The sequence below is a fragment of the Mobula hypostoma genome, chromosome 5 (assembly GCF_963921235.1).
Source record: "Mobula hypostoma chromosome 5, sMobHyp1.1, whole genome shotgun sequence".
NCBI lineage: Eukaryota > Metazoa > Chordata > Chondrichthyes > Myliobatiformes > Myliobatidae > Mobula > Mobula hypostoma.
The window spans coordinates 11764547-11784565 of NC_086101.1; the positions used below are offsets into that span (position 1 = coordinate 11764547).

Below are 20019 nucleotides of genomic sequence, written 5' to 3' on the forward strand. Positions count from 1 at the left end.
GTGACAGCCCTCTGCCTGCCCGTACTGTACCCAGTGTTATACAGTGACAGCCCTCTGCCTGCCCGTACTGTACCCAGTGTTACACAGTGACAGCCCTCTGCCTGCCCGTACTGTACCCAGTGTTATACAGTGACAGCCCTCTGCCCGCCCGTACTGTACCCCGTGTTATACAGTGACAGCCCTCTGCCCGCCCGTACTGTACCCCGTGTTATACAGTGACAGCCCTCTGCCCGCCCGTACTGTACCCAGTGTTACACAGTGACAGCCCTCTGCCCGCCCGTACTGTACCCCGTGTTATACAGTGACAGCCCTCTGCCCGCCCGTACTGTACCCAGTGTTATACAGTGACAGCCCTCTGCCCGCCCGTACTGTACCCAGTGTTACACAGTGACAGCCCTCTGTCCGCCCGTACTGTACCCAGTGTTATACAGTGACAGCCCTCTGCCGGCCCGTACTGTACCCCGTGTTATACAGTGACAGCCCTCTGCCTGCCCGTACTGTACCCAGTGTTATACAGTGACAGCCCTCTGGCCGCCCGTACTGTACCCAGTGTTATACAGTGACAGCCCTCTGCCCGCCCGTACCGTACTCAGTGTTACACAGTGACAGCCCTCTGCCCGCCCGTACTGTACCCCGTGTTATACAGTGACAGCCCTCTGCCCGCCCGTACTGTACCCCGTGTTATACAGTGACAGCCCTCTGCCCGCCCGTACTGTACCCCAGTTTTATAGTGTCACAACCCACTTCCTACAGTACTGTACCCCAGAATTATACAACAGTAACCCTATTCATAACAGTACTGTACACTAATGTTATGCAGTGACAGACCTGCCCCCCACCAATACTGCACCCCAGTGTAATACCGTGACTGACCTGTCCCCACCAGTACTGTATGCACTTTCTGCCCTCCCTCAGTTTAGCCTGTTCTTACATTATGATGAATATAAGAAATAGATGTGGTGAGACTTCAATATCTCACTTCATCTCTGCGTATCCGACACTTTCTGGTACAAAATCTTTATCGTCATCCCTTAATATATTTTTAAAAATAATTTATGCTCCGTTTTCAATATACTCAGCAGCTAAACCTCCACATTTCTGCAGAGAGAAAAGTCAAAAGATCTCTGTAACCTCAGCTGAAGTCTAGATACTGCTGAAGGCTGGACAGAGTGGACATTTCCATCGGTGGGAAATCCGAGGGCACAGTCTCATAACAGAGAGACGTTCCATTTAACCTAAGATGAAGAGGAATTTCTAACGACAGAGTCGGCAAATATGTGCTGCAAAGAGCAGTGTGTGTACTTACGGCAAAGATTGATAGGTTTTTGGTTGGTGCGGGGGAGGGCTGTTTAAGCGATAACGGAGAGAAGGCGGGAGAATGTGGTTCTAAAAATCAACGATGGCTGAATGGCGGAACAAACTCAATGCCTTAGTCACATAATTCTGCTCCTGTATATTATACTTTTATGAACTAATAATACAGATTAATCTCTCATTTCACGATAACCCTAATCTCTGCCATCAATCCACCTAATCTTGATTTGCTTTATTGTCAGATTTGTTTGCCGTGTTGTCACCACCTTCCTTGCGTGCAATTGGTTGGATTTTGAAGCAGACTGTTTGTGATTCGTGCGGCAACATGTCAGTCAAAGGATTCTGAATCAGGTAATGCTGAGAGTTAACATGGTATCGGAACAGCAGGCTGAGAGCTGGACCGAGGAAGCGACCTGTCCGGTATCACTGGAGTTTGAGCACAACTTCCGCCCCTTCTATATCACACGGTGTTGCGGAGAGAGACTTCTGCCTGGAATGTAGGGAGGAGTTCATGGGAAAGAACCCCAGAGCAAATTGAGCCTTAATGAGGCTGGCCGAAAAAGATCAAATTTTAAACCGGAGTCCACCACAGAAGGAAAATATATTCCTCGTCGAGAAACATCGAGAGCAACTGAAGCTGTTTTGTGAAACTAACAAAGAACTTCTGTCTGTGATCTGTAGAGATGCGCAGGTACGCAGGGCGCACCGCTTCCTGCCGATTAAATAAACTGCTGAATTCTACAAGGTAAAAAGGCGACATGATTAACCTCATACATTTTTATTCTCTAATACTGTTCTTCCATGATCTCCTACACATCCCAGGATCAGATCGCTCATACAGAAGAAACTGGCCATTGTCGAAATGGAGCGGCAGCAGAAAACGATTACACGAGAAAATCTGGAGATGCTGGAAATTCAAGCAACACACACAAAATGCTGGTGGAACACAGCAGGCCAGGCAGCATCTCTAGGAAGAGGTACAGTCGACGTTTCGGACAGAGACCCTTCGTCAGGACTAACTGAAAAAAGAGATAGTAAGAGATTTGAGAGGGGGAGGGGGAGATCCAAAATGATAGGAGAAGACAGGAGGGGGAGGGATGGAGCCAAGAGCTGGAAAGTTGATTGGCAAAAGGGTTACCAGACTGAAGAAGGGAGAGGATCATGGGACGGGAAGCCTGGGGAGAGAGAGAAAGGGGGAGGGGAGCCCAGAGGGTGGAGAGCAGGCAAGGAGTTATAGTGAGAGAGACAGAGGGAGAAAAAAGAGAGAAATAAAGGGAAATTTTAAAAATATATTAAATGAATAAGAGATGGGGTATGAAGGGGAGGAGGGGCATTAACAGAAGTTAGAGAAGTCAATATTCATGCCATCAGGTTGGAGGCTACCCAGATGGAATATAAGGTGTTGTTCCTCCAACCTGAGTGTGGCTTCACCTTGACAGTAGAGGAGGCCATGGGTAGACTTATCAGAATGGGAATGGGATGTGAAAAACAATTTCTGGGATTCAGGTAAGCCTCCCCGTCTGACTGTCTGGAATCTGTTGTTTTATCTCAGCTATTACATTATACACCAATTTGGAACACACAGAGCAGTTAGAAATTGACAGGTAAGACATTGGCATCACGGAGTCATCTCTGAACAAAGATCACAGTTAAACATCCAAGGGTGTACATTGTATACAAACGAAAAACAGGCAGACAGAGGGGGTGGAGATGCTCTATTGGTAAAGCAAAATGAAATCTTCAAGAGAAAACCTTTACCAAGAAGTATTGCAAGATCAGAAGATATAGAATGCTGTGGGTAGAGTTAGGAAATTATAAAGGTAATGGGAGTTATATATTTGCTTTGATTCACATTAGGGCAGGGTTTCCAACCTGGGGTCCACAGAGCCCTTGGTTAATGCGTAATGTAAGAGTGTACAGCTGTGCACACTGGGAGGAAGAATGAAGTTGTAGACAATTTTTTTAAATGAGGAGAGAATTCAGAAATCAGAGGTGCAAAGGGACTTGGGAAGACTCCCTAAAGGTTACCTTGCAGGTCGAGTCGGTGGTAAGGAAGGAAAATGCATTGTTAGCATTCATTTCAACAAGACTAGGATATGAAAGCAAGGATGTAATGCCGAGTCTTTATAAGGCATTGGCCAAACTGTGAGTAGTTTTAGGCCCCTTATTTAAGAAGGAATTTGCTGACATTGGAGAGAGTCCAGAGCAGATTTGTGACAGTGATTCCCATGATGAAAATGGCTAAAATATCAGGAGTATTTGACTGCTCTGGGTCTGTACTCCAGGAGCTTTGAAAGATCACATTGAAACCTACCGAATGTTGAAAGGCCTGGATGGAGCGGAATTGCAGGGAATGGCTCCAGCGGTGAGGGAGTCTAGGATCAGAGGGCACAACTTCAGAACACAAGTACATCCCTTTAGAAGAGAGTTAAGAAGAAATTTTGTTAGCCAGAGGGTGGTGAATCTGTGGAATCCATTGCCACAAATGGGTATGGAGGCCAAGTCATTGGGTATATTTAAAGCAGAAGTTAATAGGTTCTTGATTAGTTAGGGTGCCAGAGGTTATGGGGAGCAGGCAGGAGAATGGGGCTGAGGAACAAAAGTAAATCAGCCATGATCAGATACTATGAGATAACATTAGATGACCAATTTTTTTTCAGAAGTGTTGCTTCCTCAGATTTTTTAAATTTATGATTGATCACATGAAGCTGAATACAAATATCAGATTCTTGCATCATGTAGGAATTTGGAGAAACAAGGAATTAACTTTTATTGACTGCAATGCATTTAATTGCATAGTGGTGCTGACGTTTTGCAAAAGTTCAATTGAGCTAAAAATATTTTGTTGATGATTTTCATTTGTACACAGTGTCTGAGGCTTCTCACATAAGTGTCCAAGAATAATCAGCCAGTATTGAGAGATTCCAGTTGCCCCAAAAACCTTAAAAACAAGAGGCATAGGGTTAAGGTGAGAAGTAAGGAAATTAGTAGGGAATTGTTTTCATGTGGAGGGTGACTGAGATCTAAAACACCATCTAGATCTATAGACCATGGTAAGGCAGATACCATCACAGTGTTTAATGAATATCCAGACAATCACTGGAAACACTAAGCCACAGAAACCCATATACCAACCACTGGCAATTGGATTCATATAGATGTAGTCACAAAGACTTTGTTAGAACTTTAAGAAGATTTGGTATGTCACCAAAAACTCTTTGAAACTTCTACAATGGAGCGTGTCCTGTCCAGTCGTATGTCATGGGGATTCCACTGCAGAGGGTTGCAGGAGGCTGCGGAGGACAGTAGACTCAGCCAGATCCATCACGGGCACGATCCTCCCCACCGTCACAGACGTTTCCAAGAGACGGTGCCTCAAGCAGGTGGCATCCATCACCAACAACCCTCACCATGGTCCAATGCCCTCTTCTCATTACCAACAGAGAGCCTGATAATCCACTTTCAACATTTCAATAAGAGCCTCTTCCCCTCCGCCATCAAAGAACCCAAACACACTACACCCTTCTTTTACTTTGCACTGTTTATTTATTCTGCAGTTGATGGTAGTTTTATATTTCTGCACTGGACTGCTATTGCAAAGCAGAAACAAATGTTCACCATAAGGCAATGATAATAAAGCTGATTCTGATTCAGACTCTGGGGTACTTTATAAGCAGACATCCCACCCTGCAAAAACTCATTTCAGGGAGGTAGCACCATCAATTTGCGGGAGACTCCCGGAACTTCCGGGAGAGGTGGGATGTCTGCAATAGAGTACCTCCTTAGCAGCCAGCCAGCTAGTTTAAATAATGTTAGCTATGCTAATGAACGAATGACAGCTGTTAAACTCACCTCAACGTGTCTTTTACAGTCTTAACCTACCATGGGCAATAGAAAAGGCACTGTTGCAAACAGTGCAGCGAGCAACACTGTCATTATTTTGACCCCTACTAGGCAGGGGTACACTTCAATGTAGTCTGGGGTGACGTACATTTTATATATTTTTTGGAACACTCTGCCATGGCGCGCTCTCGCTCTCGCGCTCTCTCTCTCTCGCGCTCAAAAAAATTGATTTCCGTGATATTGTATATAATTTGCGGGCATCAGGGAGCCAATATTAATATGGGGGAGACTCCTGGAACTTCCGGGAGAGGTGGGATGTCTAAGTGGGGATGTGAGGGGTGAGATGCATGGCTCCACGACTCTCTGTAGTTCTATGAACTCTGAACCCTATGTTCAACATTGTCCTCATTTCTTTATAAGGATCTTAGTATTATGATTTTTATTTCCACAGTTTGTCATATTCTGCACATAATTACTTGACAGTCTTTGCTTACATACAGTTTTTTGTAAGTTATATTTTATTTCTTTATTTTCAAGTAAGTGCCTGCAAAACAAAACAACAAATTTGAAGGCAGTATATGGTAACATATAAATAATTTGAGAAAAAATTTTACTTTGACTTTTTATTAGCAATGGTTTTTCTGCATGGGAGCAAACTAGCTGGGATACTTGGTGCTGTGAATGGGGAAAGGGAAGGGAAAAGACAGATATGCTTTTAAGAAGCTGAGACTACCTGTGAAATTTGTAATTAGGGTAAAGTGCAAATGCAGGTTCTATGTGGGAACCTGTTGCGATCCCAGCTCTCTCTTCCCCTCTGTGGGATACGTGGAGCAATCCTTGTTTCAGTGCCTGCTGATCCCATGCTCACTTCTTTCCCCAGTACAGTGATGCACAGGTCAGTGTTGGCGCCTACTCTTGTACCCAGTTGGAAAGTTTCGTCACTCTCGCCCTCAAATTGCAGCAAATTCTCACTTTCAGCCACTCTATTTCTGAATCCTCACTTTCACTTGCTCTATTTCTGCCTCTGCCCTTCCCTAACTAGCTTTTTCCATCTCGCTGTCAGCGTCTCAGCTAGCTACCAGTATCCACTGCAAGCTCATAGATTCCAACAGTTACCATGAATGAATCTTTTCCTATTCTGCTCCCTTTGTGGACTCATTTCATCTAACTAGCATATGTGGTTCATTCTGTGTTCTGATGATGAATGTATGGAATAGGAGCAGAAGTCAGCCATCTGTCCTGTTGTGCCTGTCCACAAAGCAATGAGATCATGAGTGATTGGGCTGTGGACACAGTTCTGCCTATGCAAACTATGCAAATTTTTATCTAATGGTGCCTTAAACGTATTGAAGTAGACTCTACTACTTCCCTAGACAGAGAATTCTACTAAAGCTCTCTGGGGAAAAGTTTCTCCTCATCTCTGTCCTAAATCTATTCCCCAAAATCTTGAGGCTTTGTCCCCTAGTTCCAGTCTCAGAACGTTACGTTTATTTATGGAGCCTTGAACATCTCAAGAGCCATAGCCCCTCAGAACTACAGCCTGAATTTATAGCTTCAATACACGTGATTTGGAGATGTCTTCCTTTCTTGTCAACCATTGATTCCCCTCTAATGCAGCTGAAAGGACCTTCCCACTTTGACCTCTGTCTTTGTCTTGTGGTCTATTCCTACATGTCTCACCATTGCATCACATCTTCTGAATGGACATATTACAGTCTACAAGACTCAACTCTGAATTAATTTCTTTATGCTAATTAGTTAGTCCTCGTACCTCGCATTCCAGGATATTTGGTTTTCATTCTGACTCGCACAACAATTTCTAATTCAATTCCTCCTTCCTGTTTGCACTGCCGCCAAGTTCACCTTTATCATGCTCTTTCAACACCGATACGCACCATATGTCATTCACATTTCCCCAGGATTTGTCCTACCAGACCTTCCCCTCCGCCCCTTCCCTATTTCTCTGCAGCAGAACAGAAAATGGGTTTTCCCGGGATTCGTCCTATCACAGACCTTCCCCTCTGTCCCCTCCACCTTTTCCCTATTTCCCTGCAACAAAACAGAAAACGAGGTTCATTTCCAATTCTTTCCAGTTCATTGAACTGAAACATTAATTTCATCTCTCTCTCTCTCTCTCTCTCTCTCTTTCTCTAAAGTGGATGTGGCCTGATCTACTGGATATTTCCATCATGATTTTAACGGAAGAAGGCAGGTGCTTTACAATGTGGACCAAATATAAACTGTTGGGAAAACTCACTGGGGCAAGCAGCATTTGTAGAGGCAAAGGGATGGTGGATGTTTTGAATCAAGAACCGTCCGGGTGCAATATCTCAACCCAGAATGCTGAGAGTCCACTTGCCCGTATGGATGCTGCCTCTTTTTATTAAAACTACAAAAAAAAAGTTTTCTAAAAACTCCATTTAAACTTCATCATCTGCACCTTGAGTCTTCAGGAATTTAGGACTACCTGAGTCAGTGGATTTTAGGACCCAGTTTAGGGGGAAGATGACCCAGAGGTTCAGATCCCGCTGACTGTGGCTGCAGCTAAATACATGGAGCCCACAGGAAAGGCAATTGTTTCAATCTTTAAACGTTCAAAGAGTATTTCTCCTCAGTACAGAATGCAACTTACAGATTAAAGTCAAAAAAAAATCAACAGCTCCAATTTTAGTTACTATTTATTTTGATTCCCTACATTTCATTGGTTTTAAATTCTGCCTCTTTGGAACTGCAGAATCTCGGAACAAAATGGAACCAGTTCAGCCGCAACTTGTCAAAGTAGTTTCTGCTTGACAACTCCTGGACCCCGCAACCCTACACTTTTATGGGTCCAGATTAGAACTGGAGCAGACTCTCAGCCAGCCTTCATCCCCAGTGCCAAAGAAAGGATAAAGTGTCTCCATGAACTTATTCCCAGAGTAAGTGTGGAGATGGGTCTTGGTTTCCGCATTGTAAAATGAAACTGTGCCGGATTCGTAACTGAGATAAATTCCCACCCTCCCGGGGATGGGACCAGGAAGGAGGCGAGACACAGGGGAGGTGGGAACATAAAACTTGAAACCGCCCCGCCCAACAGTCCACACTCCAGTCTCTGGGATCACGTCTTCCTCTCCCTCTCTCTCCACAGACTCCGTGGCAACTCCCACACTCCAGCGCTGATTCCCTGCCACCTCCACCTCCCAGTAATGTCTCCCCGATGTGAATCCCTCCGACCCCAGCACACAACGTGCAAATGTGAACCTCTTCCCGGTGTCGGGGAGAGCCTTCAGCCTCTCGGTCCATCTCACACTCTTCCGATCTTCAGACACCTCGAGCCCCGGGCCTGCTGTTTCCACATCCAGCGTCACAGAATCTGGTGGGAGAAGCAGAGAATTAGAGAGTCTCCGGCCATCAGAGAGGGGTGGGACTCATTCAGCACAGCCTTGGATCTGGGAGAGAAATTACTCATGCAGCCATCTTCGCAGGAAGGTTGAGGAGTGCTGAAACCAGGGAAAGGGATGTTAGGGCTGAGTGATCAACTGAGAAGGAGAGTGGTCAATTGTGTTGGTTTTCACAGAACAACAATAAACTAATGACTTCTAGGTATTAGATTCATGGGCTCATATAGCAGGGAAACAGGCTATATGCCCCAACCATTCCCTGCTGACCAAGTTGACTGCCTGAGCGAGCCCCAGTGGCCCTTTTCCAACTAAACCATTCCTATCCATGTATCTATCCAAATTTATTTCTCAGCATTGCACTTCTACCCGACTCTAACACTTCCTCCAGCTACTTGTTCCACAAACCCACCTTTTTTTTTGAGGGAAAAAAGTTACACCTTATATCCTCTTTGAATCTTGCCTGTCTCACCTTCGGGTCCTAACACCGCAGGAAAAACGACATTCATGTTATTTATGACTCTCCTGATTTTATATAACTCCATAAGATCACTCCCCAGCCTCCTGCACTCCAGGGCAGAAAGCAATTGAGTGAATGTCAGCAGCTCCTGTCCTAAGCACTGATGGGTTGCCATTAAAAAAATATAGAGACAGCTCACAGGTGACTGACATCACTCAAGAATTTGTATGTCTTTGGACAGTGGGTAGGTCAGAGCACTCCACATTCAAATTGGAATTTGTCAATCATGCACAGCTGTGATGAAAAACTTCCTTGCAGTAACAACAGCACAGACACACAACATTAACTAAGCAGAAATCATAAGGAAAACGAATTAAACACAAGCTTAACGAAGGCAGAATCTTGGAGCCTGTCTATTCTTTAAATAATGCAGAGATTTTTCATTCCAGCAACCTGGACAGTGTTTCCTGTTTATGAACTCAACTTTCTTTGTAAAACTCAGGGCCCAAACCTGGACGAAGAAATACAGACAAAGAGGAGAGACTCTCTGAGCACCAGGGAGAAAATCTTTGGATCTGGAACTGACCTTCTGGGAGTTTGCAAGAGATGTTCACACCCCAAAGCCAAGCGCTGGGGCTTCCAATGGATCAATCAAAAAATAAGTCATAGGAAACATAAGACCATTAGGAGCATAACTAGGCCATTTAGTCCATCGAGTCTGCTCCACTGATTTATTATCCCTCAAAATCCCATTCTCCAGCCTTTCTCTCTGCGACCTCTGGCACCCTTGCTAATCAAGAATCCAGAAACCTCTGCCTTAAATATACCCAATGAACTTGGACAAATATTTGCAGAAATGGGAACTTCCAGCTTGTGAACTGAGGGGGAGGAGAATTATTACAGGAATGAAATATTCATGCCAGTTAGAGTTGACTTATTTTCTTTATTAACTTAATGCATGGACATTCAATATGATAATTTTAATTAAAATGAAATATATACTGTAATATACAAATATACAATATTTACCAGGCTGAATGTCATCAAGTATCTCCCACAAAGCTGTGAAGGATGAAGAATCGATGGATTTTTCCAATGATAGGGCCCCACCCGTGGCTGAGTCTGAAAGCTCGCCTCTGATCCTGCAAGTATTAAACAGATGGTTATAGAACATGGAACATAAAAGAGCTCAGCACAGTACAGGTCCTTCAACCAGAGGTTGTGCTGACACTTTACTACTCCAAAGTCAATCGAATCCCTCTCTCCCTCATAGGCCTACATTTTTCTTTCACCCATGTGCCTATCCAAGCATCCTCCCTCTGCAACTGGGTTCTTGACTTCCTAACCAGAAGATCACAATCTCCGTGGTTCGGAAGTAACATCTCCTCCTCGCTGACAATCAACACTGGCGCATCACAGGGAAACGTGCTTACCCACTGCTCTACTCTCTCTACACGCATGGCTGTATAGCTAGGCACTGCTCAAATGCCACCTATAAACTTTACAAAATCTACACCCATTGTTAAGTGCTGCGCGTGGCCAACTGGTTAGGGCGTTGGGCTCACGATCTGAAGGTCGTGGGGTTCGAGTCTCGGCCAAGGCAGCGTGTTGTGTCTTTGAGCAAGGCACTTAATCTCACACTGCTCCAGTCCACCCAGCTGAAAATGGATACCAGCAAATGCTGGGGGTTAACCTCGCGATAAACTGGCCTCTTATCCGGGAGGAGAGTCTTGTACTCTCAGTCGCTTCACGCCACAGAAACTGGCATAAGCACCAGCCTGACGGGTCACAAGGCTCGGGACAGACTTTAACAGCCATTGTCGGCAGAATTTCAGATGGTGATGAGAGAGTATACAGGAGCGAGATTTATCAGCTAGTTGAGTGATGTCGCAGCAACAACCTTGCACTCAGTGTCACTGAGACCAAAGAGCTTACTGTGGACTTCAGAAGGGGTAAGACGAGAGAACACACACCAGTCCTCATCGAGGGATCAGAAGTGGAAAAAGTGAGCAGTTTCAAGTTGCTGGGTGTTAATATCTCTGAGACTCTAACCTGGTCCCAACATATCGATGCAGGTACAAAGAAGGCGTGACTACAGCTATACTTCGTTAGGAATTGAGGAGATTTGGTATGTCAACAAATACACTCACAAATTCTGCAGGTGTACCAGGAGAGCATTCTAACTGGCTGTATAACTGACTGGTATGGGATGGGGGGGGGGGGCTCCTGCACAGGATCGAAGCAAGCTGCGGAGATTTGTAAAACTGAGTCAGCTCCTTCATGGGCACTAGCCTTCATAGTATCCAGGACATCTTCAAGGAACGATTCCTCAAGAAGGTGGCATCCATCATTAAGCCCCCCCCCCCCACACATCACCCAGGTCATGTCCTCTTCTGATTGCTACCATCACAGTTTTTTTCCTATTATCATGTACAGCATTCTACTGCTGCTGCAAGGTTAACAAATTTCACGACAGGTGCTGGTGATATTAAACTTCATTCTCATTTTAAATTATAGTAAAAAAAATAATAATTTATAAATATAAATTTAATAACATTATAAATTAACTATTATTTTCTCTGTTACTCTTTACAAAGTTCTACATTTGCAAAGGATACCATAGAACCATAGAACCATTGAAACTACAGCACAGAAACAGGCCCTTTGGCCCTTCTTGGCTGTGCCGAACCATTTTCTGCCTAGTCCCACTGACCTGCACAGGGACCATATCCCTCCATACACCTCCCAGTACATGCCAGTAAAGCAGCATCCATCACCAAGGCCCCCACCATCCAGGCCACGGTCTCTCCTCACTGCTGCCATTGTGAAGGAGGTTCAGGTTCCTTAGGTCCTACACTACCAGGTTCAGGAACAATTACTCCCCTTCACCATCAGTCTCCCGAACTGGTGTGGATAACTTCACTCACCTCAACTCCTGCTCACTTTTAAGACTCTGCAACTCGTGTTCTTAATCTTATTTATTCACATATTAGTTTATTTATTATCATTTGCATTTTTTTGTATTCACAGAGTTTGTCAAGTTGCATGTTGGTTGTGCATTAATTTTTGTTTGTGTGTAGTTTTTCATTGATTCTATTCTATTTCTTTGTTCTACAAGAATGTCCACAAGAAAATGAATCATGCTGATATACGCTGTACCTACTTTGATAATAAATTTGCTTTGAACTTTGAAGTTGTACAAAGTATAGGTTAAAAAAAACCTGTCTTACCTTCTCTTCTGTTTAGCTTCTCCCTGGAAGAAATAAAACACAAGCTGGAATAAGTGTGTATCGACTGCCCCCATCCAGGCAGTAGGATTTACATTACACTTTCTGTAAATTGCTGATAATCCCAAATTCTCCCCACCAGCAACAGATGGGAATGGGAATACTACAGAAGGAGTAGAGAAGTACAGGAGAATGTAAAAAGAAGATTTACAAGAATGATGCTGCAGGTTAGAGAATAAAACTAACAGGAAATACTGTGCAAATTTAAGGGAGGAAAGACTCATCTTACCAAAGTATTGATTGAAGACTTCAAAGTTATGAATGGATTTGATAGCATAGATGTGGGAATTTGCATGCAGCAGACGGGATAAATTGCAGAGTAAAGATATTTAAAGGTTACCTCTATTTGTCACATATACTTTGAAACATAGTTAAATGCATCATTTGCATCAACAACCAAAACACTGCAGCCCCCACGTGTCGCCATACTTATGGCATGAACATAGCATGCCCACAACTTACTAGCCCTAACCCATACATCTTTCAAAAGTGGGAGGAAACAGGAGCCCCCAGAGGAAACCCACACGGTCACAGGGAGAATGGACAATGTCCCGACAATGAAGAACATTGTCTGGAATTGAACCCTGATTGCTGTTCACTGGTGCTGTAATAGTGTTACACTGACCACTACGCCACCATGCCCCCCACCCCGAATGGTAACCTAGCAACCTGAATTAATGGTTTGGTGATGTATGCTCAAATCCCAACACAAGAGCTGAGGAATGTGAAATCTGTGAGTTGAATAAATGTGCGATTTGTTAGGTATAGTATATCTGCAAGGAGAGTGACGAAACTGTACCCACAATAACAAGGCCGTTAGACTGTGCTGACATTGTACAGTGAAACAGGCTTGTGACCACAGTCCAGAAACTGAGAAAAATAAACCCTCTGCATCATGCCTTGAGAAAAGCAAACTTTTAGAAGGCTCTGAGCAGAAATGGAGTAGCAATGCGCCACTTGGTTAGCCAGCCGGGGTGTTTGCCTAGCAAAGTATTAGGCTTTGTAGTTAAGTTTACAAAATACGTGCTCTAAGTTTGAATTTTGTCCAGGATAGACTTGCACAAAGTTTTGTCTACATATGATATGAGTTTAGCTTGTTTCAACAGTAGGTCCAGAGAACTTTAAGAGCTTTTCTTTCCTCACTTACAATATGCCTCCATTGTGCATATTAAGATTTTGTCAATCAGCTGACAGTCCTGATAAAGGGACCTGGCCCAAAATGTTGACTCTTTATTCCTTTCCAGAAATGTTGCCCGGCCTGCTGAGTTCCTCCTGCATTTTGTGTGTGTTGCTCTCGATTTCCAGCAGCTGCAGAATCTCTTATGTTTAGAGAAATGGCTCAGAATGGTTTGTTCAGGTCATGCAAGAAAGGGGGAATCTCAAAGACTAAAGGAAACAAAAGGAATTATGCTGTTTTTACTGGTTGTGAGGGTGGGAATTTACCTTAAAAATGACCCCAGGGTCAAACTTCCAGTGGTTAGATGAGATAAAATCAGGACCTTCTAGCCACAGTCAGGACAGAGGCTATAGGAGATCAAGGTTACTGCATTATTTAGGGCAGTGATATATATTATTAAATAAGTTGTTCAACAACAGCGAAAACAGTGAGGTAGTGTTCATGGGAAGGTTCATTATCTGTTTAGGAGACTGATGGCAGAGGGAGAGAAGCAGTTCTTAGAACATCAAGTGTGTGCCTTCAGGGTCCTGTACCTCCTCCCTGATGATAGGACAGATTGAGTATCCCTTATCCGAAATGCTTGGGGCTGGAAGTATTTCAGACTGCGGATTATTTTGGATTTTGGAAGATAGCTTGGGATCGCCATCATTTCTACTACTGAGTGTATGTGCTGCTGGTGATCAGTCTTTGTCTCACATTTGTTCATCACAAATATGTGCTGATGCAGCCATTTCCTTAGCGATGATCTTGGCAAACTCTTCAATGAACTTCTCTGCTGCTTCATGATCAGCAGATGCTTTCTCACCACAAACCTTAAAAATTTAATGCTATGCCTTTTCTTAAACTTCTGCAACCATCCAACTGAATATTCAGAATTAACCTCAATTTTCAGTTTGTCATGATAGGTATTTGCTTGTTTCACAATGAGCATACTATTAAATAGCATTATGTTCACTCTGATTCTGACAAATCCGCACTTTCAATACACGATCAAGAGCTTCATTTTTTGCTTTAAGCAGTGCTTTCTATTTTTCATTATACAAGTCAGGTCACTTCTCAGAATTGTCTGTGCTGCGCAGAGACTTGCACATCACCTGGGAACTTCCCAAGCACCTTGTGGAATTTTCCATTTGTGACATCATGTCAGCACTCAAAGAAATTTCAGATTTCAGAAGCTTTCAGATCTTAGATTTTCAGATAAGGGGTACTCAACCTGTGATAAGAAGAGAGTATGTCCTGGATAACAGGGGTCCTTAATGTTGGAGATTTATGGATTTTGAAATTGCAGATAAGGGGTACTCAACCAGTAATATGAAGACAGCATGTCTTGGATGATGGGGGTCTTTAACAAAGGAAGCCACCTTTTTGAGGGCATTGCCATTTGAAGACGGCCTCGATGCTGAGAAGGTGAGTGCACGTGATGGAGCCCTCTGCAGCCACCCATCATCTTCACCCGGACTTCACCACTCGGTTGCACCAGAGGCAATTTACAGCAGCCAATTAACCTACCATTCTGCATGTCTTTGGGACGAGGGAGGAAACTGGAGTACATGGCAGAAACCCACGTGGAGCTTGAAAACTCCACCCACACAGACTGGAGGTAAGAATTGAATTGGAGGACTTGCTGGAGTGGTGAGAGCTCATTTTAGGTCAGTCGTGGCACTGTGCCACTTAGGGTTGGTGAGCTGGTCAGTCAGCAGCTGGTGTCAAAGTTCAACAGTTCATAGCTCAAACTAAATTTATTATCAAATTATGTACCTGTCGCAATATACTACCCTGAGGTTAATTTTCTTTCAGGCATTCAGAGTGGAATAATGAAATACAGTAGAATGAATGGAAAAGTACACACAAAGACTGACAAACAATGTGCAAAAGAAGAGAAACGGTGTAAATAAAAACTAGGTAGGTAAATAGATAAGTAAATAAATAAACAGATGCAAGGGTGTGGGGATAGAGAGAGAGAGAGAGAGAGACAGACAAATAAATAAATAATGTTGAGTACAATTTGTAGTCTTTGAAAGTGCGTCAGTTGTGGAATCAGTTCTGATTTGAGGTGAGTGAAGTTATCTACGCTGGTTCAGGTGCCTGATGGTTGAAGGGTAATTACTGTTCCTAAACCTGTTGGCATGGGACCCAAGGCTCTTGGACCTCCTTCCCAGTGGCCGCAGTGAGAAGAGAAGAGAGCATGGCCCAGATGGTGGGAATGCTTGATGATGGATGCTGTTTCCTTGTGACAGTGCTCCTTGTAGAGGTGCTCAGTAGTGGGGAGGGCTCCTCCTGTGATAGACTGGGCTGTGTCCGCTGCACCACAGCAGCTACACCAGTGAGACAGTGCCTGTAGTTAGGGAGTCGAACTGCTCATTCACCCCATCATTGGAGGCTTTATTGACCCCTGGTTAGTCACAAGTATAAACAGTTGAAAGTGAGAGATAGAGAAATGAAAAAAAGTGAGATAGAAATGAAGATTACAGTAATCTCTTAAACACATATAAAAGGCATTTCCCTACAGAATAAGGAATTCTGGATTCTACAGGCAACGAAGCTGCAAATAAGAGATGTTCTCCTGCCACACAACCAACTTTCTCTGAATGGGACATGTGGCACATATCGATGAGCACGTGAATGGCTGGAAGAGGTAATCAGTCAGAATGTTGCAGTACATGAATTTTTTTTAAAAAAAAGATACTGGGAACCTAAACTAAGGACTCTCCAACTGAAAATTTTCTTTTCCACTTAAAAAGAAATCCTGATCAGGACTTTTGAGACAGCTGGCACACATTATATTACTGACCCATTCTAAACAAAAAAATGGTGGGAGAATCCAGCCCTACACCAAAACTGCTAGACTGTAGTAAAATTGCTCAGGGAAAGAAACCTAAAGCAGCATTGAGGTAAAGCTTCTGGTGCAGTACGTGAAAATTGTTACACGTCCCAGTCGTATTTACTGTAAAAAAATAGAGCAGCACATTTTCTTTTGGAAAAAATAATCAGACCTCATGTTCTTTGATCACTGGTTGACTGACCATCAAAACCGCCCTTTGAAATGGCCAAACCAGTCACTCAAAACAAGAGCAACAGGAATTCTGCAGATGCTGGAAATTCAAGCAACACACATCAAAGTTGCTGGTGAACGCAGCAGGCCAGGCAGCATCTCTAGGAAGAGGTACAGTCGACGTTTCAGGCTGAGTCCTCCCATACAGCTTGGCACCAGTGTCATCGCATAGCAATGTGTGATTAGGTACCGGGGCTCGAACTCACGACCTTCAGCTTGCTAGTCCAATGCCTTAACCACTTGGCCATGTGATCACACTTTCTTTACTAGCTACCTCCTAAACCTAATAAAGAGGCCACTGAGTGTATGTTTGTGGTCATCTGCTGCTGTAGCCCATCCACTTCAAGGTTCAACATGTTGTGCATTCAGAGATACCCTTTTTGCAAACAACTGTTGTGAAGCATGGCTATATGAGTTAACATTGACTTCCTGTCAAATTAAACCACACTGGACATTCCCCTCTGACCTGACTAATTAAAAAGATGTTTTTGCTCATGGAGCTGCCCTGGATGTTTTTGTTGCTTCTCACAACTGTTCTCTCTAAATTCTAGAGACAGTTGAGCATGAAGGAGGTCAGCAGTTTCTGAGACACTCAAACAACCCTGCCTGGTGCCAACAAGCCTTTCCCAGGCAGAGTCACTTGGGTCACATTTCATTCCCATTCTGATATTTGGTCTGAACAACAACTGAACCTCTTGACCAAGTCTGCATGCTTTTATGCAATGAGATGCTGCCTCATGATTGGCTGATTAGATATTTGTATCAATGAGCAGGTCTACAGGTGGACCTAATAAGATGATCACGTGTCGTATTTCTGCGCTCTCGCCCATAACAGAGCAGCCAACTGAAACGCAACCCCTCACCTTCAGAGATCCAAATTCATCCGTTTGCTCCATTTGCTCCTGCAACAACGAAAGTTCCACCTGAATAGAATTCAATTTTTCCTGAATTTCCCGAAGATTTTTCTCCATTTTATCTATGATCTTCTCCTCTTGTGTCCTGAGATCTCTGATCAAAAGCTGTTCTTTCTCAGCGAGTTTCTTGCGTATTACAGCAAAGACTGCTGCGACGTGGGATTGTAAACAGCGTGACTGGCCCTATTAAATAAAATGCAAACATGGTTATGCAGCGCCGTGAATGAAAGACCCAACCGATATCTCAGAAAATCAGGAGTTTACCTTAATCTCAGAAATCTTAATTCTTTGTTGCTTCTCCAGTTTTAGAATTCCCAGTATTTGCTGCGTAAGTGCTTTCAGGGAAGATTCCGCCGGATCCTGGAGTGTGAAAGAAAATTATCGAAAGAAAGAGTTCAAGAGTAAGTTTGACCTGGAAAGGTGATGAAACTCCATTTTACCTTGTAAGTTTCCAAAGCTTCTTTAATCGGCAGGAAGCGGTGCTCTCTGTGTTCCCTGGCGTCTCTACAGATCAGGCAGAGCAGTTTCTTGTCAGTTTCACAAAACAGCTTCAGTTCTTCCTCATGTTCCTCGCACTGAAGTTTATTTCCCTTCTCTTTCGGGTTCAGGTTTAAATTTCGAGCTTTCTCTGCCAGTCTCACCAAGGCCCGATTCGCTCTGAGGATTGTTTCCTGAAACTCCTCTCTACATTCCGGACAGGAGTTGTTTTCATCGCCTTCCCAGCACTGTGTGATACAGGAGCGGCAGAAGTTGTGTCCACACTCCAGTGACACCGGATCGGTGAAGAAATCCAGGCATATCGGACAAATTAATTCATCAATCCAACTCTCGACCTGTCCTTTCGAAGCCATGTTAATTTCCGGTAATGCAGTTTCCTTTGACTTTCGGGAGCTGCTGAACCCCTGCAGTACCGCGATTCTCCACTAAACATGCTGCAATACTGAGATAATCAGCACCAAATACATCATTTTGCAAACATCACACATCAAAGTTGCTGGTGAACGCAGCAGGCCAGGCAGCATCTCTAGGAAGAGGTACAGTCGACGTTTCGGGCCGAGAAAGGCGTGAATGTATCCTATTAAATCGCATCTAATCTCGGATAGGGGGAAGAATAGCGAAGCATTAAACAACCTTGAATATAAATGAAGCATCATGTTCCGGTAAATACACTTTCAGCTGGGTTACACCCATTGTCCAAAACTGCATGTTTCCAGGTACATGTAATAAATAAACCCTTCATTCCTTCTTTCTTTCACTTCTTTTCTTCCTTTCTTCCTCCCTCCCTGCCTTCCTTCCTTTCTTCCTTCCTCTTTTCCTTACTCCCTTCCCTGTGTTCTGCTTGTTCGTCACACCGATGGGATGTCCGGTTCATCTGATGAGATATTGGACCTGTTCGACACTGGAATCCTCTCTTCCGGTTCTGTGTTTGGAAACTGGCATGAGACAGTTTGACTGGTCCAGAGTTTTCCCTAGTCTTTTCTTCGGCCCCTTAATCCCCCCCACACACACACACACACCCCCACCTCCGCGCCCTATTTTGCATTCCTTCACTTGCATTTATTGGTGTAAAGTTACTTCAAAGTTAAAGTTATTATGAAAGTTAATGCAAAACTGAAATTCATTTTCTTGTGGGCATACTCAATAAATCCATAACGACCATAACAAAATCAATAAAGACCGCAGCAACCAGTGTGCAAAAGACAACGAATTATGTAAATACAAAAACAAAGAAAGAATAATAACAAATAAATGAACAATAAATCAAAGGTCCAATTTAATGTTAGAGAAATGATACAATATACACCCCGAAATGCTTTTTCTTCACAAACATCCACAAAAACAGAGAAGTGCCCCAAAGAATGTATGACAGTTAACCGCGAGAACCCCAAAGTCCCCCCCAGATCCCCCCTCCCATGCGTAAGCGGCAGCGAGCAACAATCCCCCCTCCCCCCACCGGCAAAAAAACAAGCATCAGTACCGCTACCGAACACTCAAGTGTGAGCAAAGCACATGCTGGAGCCTGAGGCGACACAGAAACCATATGGCTCCCTCATCTGCCTATCACTACCCTCAACTGAATCCCCACATTACCCACCAGCTCTTACTCCACCCATCTCCACCATTTTTAGTGGCTTTCTCCCCTCTCTCTTTCCAGTCCTGATGAAGGGTCTGGATCTGAAATGCCAGCTGTCCGTTTCTCTCCACGGATGCTGCCCGACCTGCTGAGTTCCTCCAGCAGTGTGTGTGCCTCTCCCACCACTGTCTTGAGGGTTTTCAGAGCCTGAGCCTCAACTGGCCTCTTGAGGTGAGAGTTCCAAATATTCCCTGTCTGCCAGTGAAGAAATTTCTTTGCATCCTAGTGCTTAATGGCAAATCCTCTTCTAATATATCATCAAGGATAAACAAAAATTACTTCATCCACTCTACATTTGGAAGCAGACCAATCTTCGGCCCGAAACGTTGACTGATCGTTTCCACAGATGCTGCCCGACCTGCTGAATTCCTCCAGCGTGTTGTGAGTGTTGCCCTATTCATCCATACTAATGTTTCTCTGTTGGAAGGGGTATGGAGGGCTATGGTCCCAAAGCAGGTCAA

General features: G+C 44.0%; 1 protein-coding gene across 1 annotated transcript; it reads right to left on the reverse strand.

The window, feature by feature from the left end:
- Positions 1-5386: 5386 nt before the first annotated feature.
- LOC134346585 (nuclear factor 7, ovary-like) lies at positions 5387-18281 on the reverse strand. Its single transcript, XM_063048017.1, has 6 exons — positions 17865-18281; positions 17689-17784; positions 17374-17607; positions 12225-12247; positions 10024-10136; positions 5387-8509 (listed from the first exon to the last, which is right to left on the reverse strand). The coding sequence occupies exons 1-6, from the start codon at positions 18273-18275 to the stop codon at positions 7980-7982; spliced, it is 1407 nt and encodes a 468-aa protein (XP_062904087.1). The 5' UTR covers positions 18276-18281; the 3' UTR covers positions 5387-7979.
- Between the last annotated feature and the right edge of the window lie 1738 nt (positions 18282-20019).

Bases quoted from the DNA above. Each gene is read 5' to 3' on its own strand.
- LOC134346585 (XM_063048017.1), bottom strand. From the start codon at position 18,275: ATGGCTTCGAAAGGACAGGTCGAGAGTTGGATTGATGAATTAATTTGT. The intron at 17,785-17,864 runs GTAAAATGGAGT...TTCACACTCCAG, and splicing joins AAGCTTTGGAAACTTACAAG to GATCCGGCGGAATCTTCCCT. The intron at 12,248-17,373 runs GTGAGGGGTTGC...TATTTCTTCCAG, and splicing joins ATGAATTTGGATCTCTGAAG to GGAGAAGCTAAACAGAAGAG.